The sequence below is a fragment of the Oncorhynchus clarkii genome, chromosome 5, assembly GCF_045791955.1.
Source record: "Oncorhynchus clarkii lewisi isolate Uvic-CL-2024 chromosome 5, UVic_Ocla_1.0, whole genome shotgun sequence".
NCBI classification, from domain to species: Eukaryota; Metazoa; Chordata; class Actinopteri; order Salmoniformes; family Salmonidae; genus Oncorhynchus; species Oncorhynchus clarkii.
The window spans coordinates 85,839,530-85,851,538 of NC_092151.1; the positions used below are offsets into that span (position 1 = coordinate 85,839,530).

Below are 12,009 nucleotides of genomic sequence, written 5' to 3' on the forward strand. Positions count from 1 at the left end.
TTGCCACATTTCAGGCTTCAAACATAAAGATATAAAACTGTATTTTTTTGTGAAGAATCAACAACAAGTGGGACACAATCATGAAGTGGAACGACATTTATTGGATATTTCAAACTTTTTTAACAAATCAAAAGCTGAAAAATTGGGCGTGCAAAATTATTCAGCCCCTTTACTTCAGTGCAGCAAACTCTCTCCAGAAGTTCAGTGAGGATCTCTGAATGATCCAATGTTGACCTAAATGACTAATGATGATAAATACGATCCACCTGTGTGTAATCAAGTATCCGTATAAATGCACCTGCACTGTGATAGTCTCAGAGGTCCGTTAAAAGCGCAGAGAGCATCATGAAGAACAAGGAACACACCAGGCAGGTCCGAGATACTGTTGTGAAGAAGTTTAAAGCCGGATTTGGATACAAAAAGATTTCCCAAGCTTTAAACATCCCAAGGAGCACTGTGCAAGCGATAATATTGAAATGGAAGGAGTATCAGACCACTGCAAATCTACCAAGACCTGGCCGTCCCTCTAAACTTTCAGCTCATACAAGGAGAAGACTGATCAGAGATGCAGCCAAGAGGCCCATGATCACTCTGGATGAACTGCAGAGATCTACAGCTGAGGTGGGAGACTCTGTCCATAGGACAACAATCAGTCGTATATTGCACAAATCTGGCCTTTATGGAAGAGTGGCAAGAAGAAAGCCATTTCTTAAAGATATCCATAAAAAGTGTTGTTTAAAGTTTGCCACAAGCCACCTGGGAGACACACCAAACATGTGGAAGAAGGTGCTCTGGTCAGATGAAACCAAAATTGAACTTTTTGGCAACAATGCAAAACGTTATGTTTGGCGTAAAAGCAACACAGCTGAACACACCATCCCCACTGTCAAACATGGTGGTGGCAGCATCATGGTTTGGGCCTGCTTTTCTTCAGCAGGGACAGGGAAGATGGTTAAAATTGAAGGGAAGATGGATGGAGCCAAATACAGGACCATTCTGGAAGAAAACCTGATGGAGTCTGCAAAAGACCTGAGACTGGGACGGAGATTTGTCTTCCAAGAAGACAATGATCCAAAACATAAAGCAAAATCTACAATGGAATGGTTCAAAAATAAACATATCCAGGTGTTAGAATGGCCAAGTCAAAGTCCAGACCTGAATCCAATCGAGAATCTGTGGAAAGAACTGAAAACTGCTGTTCACAAATGCTCTCCATCCAACCTCACTGAGCTCGAGCTGTTTTGCAAGGAGGAATGGGGAAAAAATTCAGTCTCTCGATGTGCAAAACTGATAGAGACATACCCCAAGCGACTTACAGCTGTAATCGCAGCAAAAGGTGGCGCTACAAAGTATTAACTTAAGGGGGCTGAATAATTTTGCACGCCCAATTATTCAGTTGTTGATTTGGTAAAAAAGTTTGAAATATCCAATAAATGTCGTTCCACTTCATGATTGTGTCCCACTTGTTGATTCTTCACAAAAAAATACAGTTTTATATCTTTATGTTTGAAGCCTGAAATGTGGCAAAAGGTCGCAAAGTTCAAGGGGGCCGAATACTTTCGCAAGGCACTGTAGAGAGAGACACAGACACACACAGAGAGAGACACAACACAGACAGAGAGACACACAACACAGACAGAGACACAGACACAGACAGAGAGACACAGACAGAGATAAACACAGATAGAGAGAGATATACAGACACAGACAGAGAGAGAGAGAGACAGACAGAGAGAGACACAGACAAAGAGAGACACAGCAGAGAGAGACACAGACAGAGAAACACAGACACAGAGACACAACCCAGACAGAGAGAGACACAGACAGAGAAACACAGACACAGAGAGAGACACAACACAGACAGAGAGAGACACAGACAGAGAGAGACACAGACAGACAAACACAGACACAGAGAGAGACACAACACAGACAGAGAGAGACACCGACAGAGAGAGACACAGACAGAGACACAGACAGACACAGACATAGAGAGAAAGAGAGAGACACAGACAGACAGAGAGAGACACAGACAGACACAGACACACACATACAGAGAGACACAGACAGACAAACAAATAGACAGAGACACAGACAGAGAGAGACACAGACAGAGAGACAGAGACAGAGAGAAACACAGACAGATAGAGACACAGACAAAGACAGAGAGAGACACAGACACATACAGAGAGACACAGACACAGACAAAGAGAGACACAGACACAGACAGAGAGAGAAAGAGAGAGACACAGACAGACAGATAGAGACACAGACAGAGACAGAGAGAAACACAGACAGAGACAGAGAGAAACACAGACAGATAGAGACACAGACACAGACAGAGAGACACAGACAGAGACAGAGAGAAACACAGACAGATAGAGACACAGAAAAAGACAGAGGGAGATACAGACACAGACAGAGAGACACAGACACAGACAAAGAGAGACACAGACACAGACAGAGACACAGACAGAGAGAGACACAGACAGCTAGAACCACAGACAGAGAAAGACACAGACATAGAGAGAGACACAGACAGAGAGAGACACAGATAGCTAGAGACACAGGCACAGACAGAGAGAGACACAGACAGAGAGAGACACATACAGAGAGAGACACAGACACAGACAGAGAGAGACACAGACAGAGAGAGACACAGACAGAGAGAGACACAGACAGTGACACAGACAGATAGAGACACAGACAGAGAGAGACACACAGACAGAGACACAGACAGACAGATAGAGACACAGACAGAGAGATACACAGACACAGAGAGAGACACAGACAGAGAGAGACACAGATAGCTAGAGACACAGGCACAGACAGAGAGAGACACAGACAGAGAGAGACACATACAGAGAGAGACACAGACACAGACAGAGAGAGACACAGACAGAGAGAGTCACAGACAGAGAGAGACACAGACACAGACAGTGACACAGACAGATAGAGACACAGACAGAGAGAGACACACAGACAGAGAGATGCACAGACACAGACAGAGACACAGACAGAGAGAGACACAGACAGCTAGAACCACAGACAGAGAAAGACACAGACATAGAGAGACACAGACATAGAGACACAGACAGAGAGAGACACCGACACAGACAGAGAGAGAGAGATAGACAGAGAGAGACACAGACAGAGAGAGACACAGACAGAGAGAGACACACAGACAGAGAGATGCACAGACAGAGACACAGACAGACAAAGACAGAGAGAGACACAGACACATACAGAGAGACACAGACACAGACAAAGAGAGACACAGACACAGACAGAGAGAGAAAGAGAGAGACACAGACAGACAGATAGAGACACAGACAGAGACAGAGAGAAACACAGACAGAGACAGAGAGAAACACAGACAGATAGAGACACAGACACAGACAGAGAGACACAGACAGAGACAGAGAGAAACACAGACAGATAGAGACACAGAAAAAGACAGAGGGAGATACAGACACAGACAGAGAGACACAGACACAGACAAAGAGAGACACAGACACAGACAGAGACACAGACAGAGAGAGACACAGACAGCTAGAACCACAGACAGAGAAAGACACAGACATAGAGAGAGACACAGACAGAGAGAGACACAGATAGCTAGAGACACAGGCACAGACAGAGAGAGACACAGACAGAGAGAGACACATACAGAGAGAGACACAGACACAGACAGAGAGAGACACAGACAGAGAGAGACACAGACAGAGAGAGACACAGACAGTGACACAGACAGATAGAGACACAGACAGAGAGAGACACACAGACAGTGACACAGACAGACAGATAGAGACACAGACAGAGAGATACACAGACACAGAGAGAGACACAGACAGAGAGAGACACAGATAGCTAGAGACACAGGCACAGACAGAGAGAGACACAGACAGAGAGAGACACATACAGAGAGAGACACAGACACAGACAGAGAGAGACACAGACAGAGAGAGTCACAGACAGAGAGAGACACAGACACAGACAGTGACACAGACAGATAGAGACACAGACAGAGAGAGACACACAGACAGAGAGATGCACAGACACAGACAGAGACACAGACAGAGAGAGACACAGACAGCTAGAACCACAGACAGAGAAAGACACAGACATAGAGAGACACAGACATAGAGACACAGACAGAGAGAGACACCGACACAGACAGAGAGAGAGATAGACAGAGAGAGACACAGACAGAGAGAGACACAGACAGAGAGAGACACACAGACAGAGAGATGCACAGACAGAGACACAGACAGACAAAGACATAGAGAGAAAGACAGAGACACAGACAGACAGAGAGAGACACAGACAGACACAGACACACAAATAGAGAGAGACACAGACAGAGAGAGACACAGACAGACACAGACAAACAAATAGACAGAGACACAGACAGAGAGAGACACAGACAGAGTGACACAGACAGAGACAAAGAGAGACACAGACACAGACAGAGAGACACAGACACAGACAAAGAGAGACACAGACACAGACAGAGAGAGAAAGAGAGAGACACAGACAGACACAGACACACAAATAGAGAGAGACACAGACAGAGAGAGAATCAGACAGACACAGACACACAAATAGACAGAGACACAGACAGAGAGAGACACAGACACAGACAGAGAGACACAGACAGAAACAGAGAGAAACACAGACAGATAGAGACACAGACAAAGACAGAGAGAGACACAGACACAGACAGAGAGACAAAGACACAGACAAAGAGAGACACAGACACAGACAGAGAGAGAAAGAGAGAGACACAGACAGACAGAGAGAGACACAGACAGACACAGACACACAAATAGAGAGAGACACAGACAGAGAGAGACACAGACACAGACATAGAGACACAGACAGAGACAGAGAATAACACAGACAGATAGAGACACAGACAAAGACAGAGGGAGATACAGACACAGACAGAGAGACACAGACACAGACAAAGAGAGACACAGACACAGACAGAGAGAGACACAGACAGAGAGAGACACAGCCACAGACAGAAACACAGACAGTGACACAGACAGACAGATAGAGCCACAGACAGAGAGATGCACAGACACAGAGAGAGACACAGACATAGACAGACACAGCCAGAGAGAGACACAGGCAGAGAGAGAGACACAGACAGAGAGATGCACAGACACAGACAGAGAGAGACACAGACAGAGAGAGACACAGACAGAGAGAGACACAGACACAGACAGAGAGACACAGACAGAGAGAGACACAGACATAGAGAGACACAGTCACAGACAGAGAGAGACACCGACAAAGACAGAGAGACACAGACACAGACAGAGAGAGACACAGACAGAGACACAGACAAAGAGATACACATACACAGACAAAGAGAGACACAGACACAGACAGAGAGAGACACAGACAGAAACACAGACAGTGACACAGACAGACAGATAGAGACACAGACAGAGAGATGCACAGACACAGAGAGAGGCAGAGACAGAGAGAGACACATGCAGAGAAACACAGACACAGAGAGAGGCACAGACAGCTAGAGACACAGACACAGACCGAGAGAGACACAGACAGAGAGAGAAACAGACACAGACATAGAGAGACACAGACACAGGCAGAGAGAGACATAGACAGAGAGAGAGACACCGACACAGACAGAGAGAGACACCGACACAGACAGAGAGAGACACAGACACAGACACAGAAAGAGAGAGACACAGTCATAGACAGAGACACAGACAGTGACACAGACAGACAGATAGAGACACAGACAGAGAGATGCAGAGACACAGAGAGAGACACAGACAGAGAGAGACACAGATAGCTAGAGACACAGGCACAGACAGAGAAAGACACAGACAGATAGGGACACAGACAGAGAGAGACACATACAGAGAGAGACACAGACAGAGAGGGACACAGACACAGACAGAGAGAGACACAGACAGAGAGAGACAGACAGAGACAGAGAGAGACACACAGACAGATAGATGCACAGACACAGACAGAGACACAGACAGCTAGAACCACAGACAGAGAAAGACACAGACATAGAGAGACACAGACAGCGAGAGACACAGACAGAGAGAGACTCAGACACAGACAGAGAGAGAGATAGACAGAGAGAGACACAGACAGCGAGAGACACAGAAAGAGGGAGACACAGACAAAGACAAAGACAGAGAGAGACACCGACACAGACAGAGAGAGACACAGACATAGACAGACACAGCCAGAGAGAGACACAGACAGAGAGAGAGACACAGACAGAGAGATGCACAGACACAGACAGAGAGAGACACAGACACAGACAGACACAGACAGAGAGAAACACAGATAGAGAGACACAGACAGAGAGACACATACGTAGAGAGACACAGTCACAGACAGAGAGAGACATCGACAAAGACAGAGAGACACAGACACAGACAGAGACACAGACAAAGAGATACACATACACAGACAAAGAGAGACACAGACACAGACAGAGAGAGAAACAGACAGAAACACAGACAGTGACACAGACAGACAGATAGAGACACAGACAGAGAGATGCACAGACACAGAGAGAGGCAGAGACAGAGAGAGACACATACAGAGAAACACAGACACAGAGAGAGACACAGACAGCTAGAGACACAGACACAGACCGAGAGAGACACAGACAGAGAGAGAAACAGACACAGACATAGAGAGACACAGACACAGGCAGAGAGAGACATAGACAGAGAGAGAGACACCGACACAGACAGAGAGAGACACCGACACAGACAGAGAGAGACACAGACACAGACACAGACAGAGAGAGACACAGTCATAGACAGAGACACAGACAGTGACACAGACAGACAGATAGAGACACAGACAGAGAGATGCAGAGACACAGAGAGAGACACAGACAGAGAGAGACACAGATAGCTAGAGACACAGGCACAGACAGAGAAAGACACAGACAGATAGGGACACAGACAGAGAGAGACACATACAGAGAGAGACACAGACAGAGAGGGACACAGACACAGACAGAGAGAGACACAGACAGAGAGAGACAGACAGAGACAGAGAGAGACACACAGACAGATAGATGCACAGACACAGACAGAGACACAGACAGAGACACAGACAGCTAGAACCACAGACAGAGAAAGACACAGACATAGAGAGACACAGACAGCGAGAGACACAGACAGAGAGAGACTCAGACACAGACAGAGAGAGAGATAGACAGAGAGAGACACAGACAGCGAGAGACACAGAAAGAGGGAGACACAGACAAAGACAAAGACAGAGAGAGACACCGACACAGACAGAGAGAGACACAGACATAGACAGACACAGCCAGAGAGAGACACAGACAGAGAGAGAGACACAGACAGAGAGATGCACAGACACAGACAGACACAGACACAGACAGACACAGACAGAGAGAAACACAGATAGAGAGACACAGACAGAGAGACACATACGTAGAGAGACACAGTCACAGACAGAGAGAGACATCGACAAAGACAGAGAGACACAGACACAGACAGAGACACAGACAAAGAGATACACATACACAGACAAAGAGAGACACAGACACAGACAGAGAGAGACACAGACAGAAACACAGACAGTGACACAGACAGACAGATAGAGACACAGACAGAGAGATGCACAGACACAGAGAGAGGCAGAGACAGAGAGAGACACATACAGAGAAACACAGACACAGAGAGAGACACAGACAGCTAGAGACACAGACACAGACGAGAGAGACACAGACAGAGAGAGAAACAGACACAGACATAGAGAGACACAGACACAGGCAGAGAGAGACACCGACACAGACAGAGAGAGACACCGACACAGACAGAGAGAGACACCGACACAGACAGAGAGAGACACAGACACAGACAGAGAGAGACACAGACACAGACAGAGAGAGACACAGTCATAGACAGAGAGAGACACAGACAGAGACTGTGTGCACCATTATAGCTGGTTATTATAGTTTGTTGTGGGTTTTATAATTGGTTAATAGTTTTTTTATCCAGGTATGAGTTGATGAGGCAGTGCTGGAGAGACCGGCCCTATGAGAGACCTCCGTTCTCCCAGATCTCTGTACAGCTCAACAGAATGCAGGAGGCCAGGAAGGTAAGGAGTCTGTAACTTACAGTTTCACTTAGGACTCACATTTTCAATCCGCTAGCAACCTCCTGACCTATCCCATAGGGTACAGAGGTAGCCTGGTCCCAGACTTGTTTGTGTTGTCTTGCAGGAGTTGACACAGAAGGTCCTGGTTAGGGTTGCAACATTCCAGGAACTTTCAATAAATTCCCTGGTTTTTCCAAATCCTGGTTGGAGGATTCTGTATTTCCTGCTTCCTACCTCCTGATTTGGAGATCCCTAGTCCTGGTTACATACAATTCCTGCTCCTTACTGAATTAATTCCTCACCCGTCATTTTCTAAATCACTCCACTATCTGACTACTCCTCTCCTTACGTCCCACCCCAGGCCTACGTGAACATGGCGCTCTTTGAGAACTTCACCTATGCTGGGATAGACGCCACGGCCGAGGAGGCCTGACTTCCAGCCCCCCCAGACCCCGACAGGTCTCGTAGCCCACAGGAGAGGCCCCGAGGCTGGGCACCGCGTTACTGCCACACCCCTGCTGCGGCCCAACGTGGGGACCGGTGGAACAACAGACGATCCACCCGGACCACTAGGCTATAGAGGGAGGACTGTGAAAGGACACTATCGAGGTCTGATGGGGGGACTGGTTGGGACTGGTTTGGGAGTTGTAACACTGGACTTGGTGCTTGTTTGAAGGAACGTGTGGAAGAGGAAGGTGCTACATCACATGTGCTACACTGACAGACTCACATGATACTACACTGACAGACTCACATGATACTACACTGACAGAGTTACATGATACTACACTGACAGTCACATGATACTACACTGACAGAGTCACATGATACTACACTGACAGAGTCACATGATACTACACTGACAGAGTCACATGATACTACACTGACAGAGTTACATGATACTACACTGACAGTCACATGATACTACACTGACAGAGTCACATGATACTACACTGACAGAGTCACATGATACTACACTGACAGAGTCACATGATACTACACTGACAGAGTCACATGTGCTACACTGACAGACTCACATGATACTACACTGACAGAGTCACATGATACTACACTGACAGAGTCACATGATACTACACTGACAGAGTTACATGATACTACACTGACAGACTCACATGATATTACATTGACAGACTCACATGATACTACACTGACAGTGTATGTGGGGTGCCCTATGACCTTTCCTCTGTCCAAATGGAGAGAATAATTGTTTATGGACACATGGACACACGTGGAGTTTGCTGTTCATTCTGAGATGGATTGAGATGGATCCGGTTGTGGAGAAACATACAATGTAGCACTTGAACCAGAAATCTGTGTATATTCACTTATTTCCCGTCTTTCGGATGGGACGTTAAACGGCTGTCCTGACTCTCTGTGGTCACTAAAGATCCCATGGCACTTATCATAAGAGTAGGGGTGTTAACCCCGGTGTCCTGGCTAAATTCCCAATCTGTCTCTCATACCATCATGATCACCTTATCATCTCCAGCTTCCAATTGGCTCATTCATCTCCTCTCCCCTGTAGCTATTCCCTAGGTCGCTGCTGTAAATGAGAATGTGACTGTTGTGCTTTTTACTGTCTCTCCTTCCTCTTAAAGTGTACTTACAGAATATATCATCCCTTTGTAAAAGTTGAGTATAAATCATATACACAGACCACCTGTTTACCTTTGTGACATACTGTATGCTACCTGCATCTCTTTGAATGGTGTATCTATCTACTCTGTGAGAAAATAGGTTTTGTTTTCTTGATCTCACAGAGGCACGTAATAAGTAACTTGTGCTGTGAATCTAAAGGAGCAAATTTGACTTTTTTCCCCCTATCATATCTAACCCAGCGATACTATACTGCTCCGCTGCCACTGAGTCCTGGGAGGTGTGAGGTTAAATGAAGTGATGTTCAAAAGAATATGGTGACCTACTTTTATCCCTCTGGGTGTCAGCATATTGGGGTGTTAGGGATAAACCGCAGCCCAGGCTCATTGGGGCCTGAGGTTGACAGGTAACTGGCCTCTTCCCTGCAGCACAGAGCTGATCTGTCAACACACAAACACACACCCTGTGGCCTGGCCTCCTCCCTGCTTCAGAGAGCTGATCTGTCAACACACAAACACACACCCTGTGGCCTGGCCTCTTCCCTGCTTCAGAGAGCTGATCTGTCAACACACACACACACAAACCCTGTGATCTGGCCTCTTCCCTGCTTCAGAGAGCCGATCTGTCAACACACACACACACACAAACCCTGTGATCTGGCCTCTTCCCTGCTTCAGAGAGCTGATCTGTCAACACACACACACACCCTGTGATCTGTCCTCTTCCCTGCTTCAGAGAGCTGATCTGTCAATGCACAAACACACACCCTGTGGCCTGGCCTCTTCCCTGCTTCAGAGAGCTGATCTGTCAACACACAAACACACCCCCTGTGATCTGTCCTCTTCCCTGCTTCAGAGAGCTGATCTGTCAACACACAAACACACACCCTGTGGCCTGTCCTCTTCCCTGCTTCAGAGAGCTGATCTGTCAACACACACACACACACACACACACACCCTGTGATCTGTCCTCTTCCCTGCTTCAGAGAGCTGATCTGTCAACACACAAACACACACCCTGTGGCCTGTCCTCTTCCCTGCTGCAGAGAGCTGATCTGTCAGAGGATTTCCTCCTGCTGCTGACACCAGGACACCAGCCACAGGCTAGGACTGAGGACTGGCACGCAGAGCCCTGCTGAGCTCAGTTTCCTGACACCCGAACACACACACACACACTACTTGTACACATCTATGTATGAACAAAAAGGCATGAACCAAAACGATAACAAACTGGTCCTGTCTGAACCTACATTATATCAAACTGGTCCTGTCTGAATCTACATTATAACAAACTGGTCCTGTCTGAATCTACATTATAACAAACTGGTCCTGTCTGAATCTACATTATAACAAACTGGTCCTGTCTGCACCTACATTATAACAAACTGGTCCTGTCTGAACCTACATTATAACAAACTGGTCCTGTCTGAACCTACATTATAACAAACTGGTCCTGTCTGAACCTACAATATAACAAACTGGTCCTGTCTGAACCTACATTATAACAAACTGGTCCTGTCTGAATCTACATTATAACAAACTGGTCCTGTCTGAATCTACATTATAACAAACTGGTCCTGTCTGAATCTACATTATAACAAACTGGTCCTGTCTGAACCTACAATATAACAAACTGGTCCTGTCTGAACCTACATTATATCAAACTGGTCCTGTCTGAACCTACAATATAACAAACTGGTCCTGTCTGAACCTACAATATAACAAACTGGTCCTGTCTGAACCTACATTATATCAAACTGGTCCTGTCTGAATCTACATTATAACAAACTGGTCCTGTCTGAATCTACATTATAACAAACTGGTCCTGTCTGAATCTACATTATAACAAACTGGTCCTGTCTGAACCTACAATATAACAAACTGGTCCTGTCTGAACCTACATTATATCAAACTGGTCCTGTCTGAATCTACATTATAACAAACTGGTCCTGTCTGAATCTACATTATAACAAACTGGTCCTGTCTGAACCTACAATATAACAAGCTGGTTCTGTATGGCTCAGTTGACAGAGCATGTCGATTGCAAAAGTAGGATTGTGGGTTCGATTCCCAGGTCCACCCATACGCAGAAATGTATGTTGCTTTGGAAAAGTGTCTGCTAAATGTCATACACATAATATATTAAAACATACAGTACGCCAAGCTGTATTCTACTCTCTACCCAGATGTCCCTTTGAATAACTACACATTAGATCCCTGATAAGGGAAAGGGGGATACCTAGTCAGTTGCACA

The 12,009-nt window shown here is 46.2% G+C and overlaps 1 protein-coding gene across 7 annotated transcripts in view; it reads left to right on the forward strand.

Moving 5' to 3' along the window:
* Positions 1 to 9,817, forward strand: part of LOC139409493 (tyrosine kinase with immunoglobulin-like and EGF-like domains 1) — a 28,395-nt gene extending 18,578 nt beyond the window's left edge. For all 7 annotated transcript variants that reach the window (XM_071154712.1, XM_071154710.1, XM_071154711.1 and 4 more), the window contains 2 exons: positions 8,040 to 8,139; positions 8,501 to 9,817. In XM_071154712.1, the coding sequence (XP_071010813.1) occupies positions 8,040 to 8,139; positions 8,501 to 8,572 (172 nt within the window). In that variant the 3' untranslated portion in view covers positions 8,573 to 9,817. The remainder of the gene's footprint in view (positions 1 to 8,039; positions 8,140 to 8,500) is intronic.
* Positions 9,818 to 12,009: the final 2,192 nt, after the last annotated feature.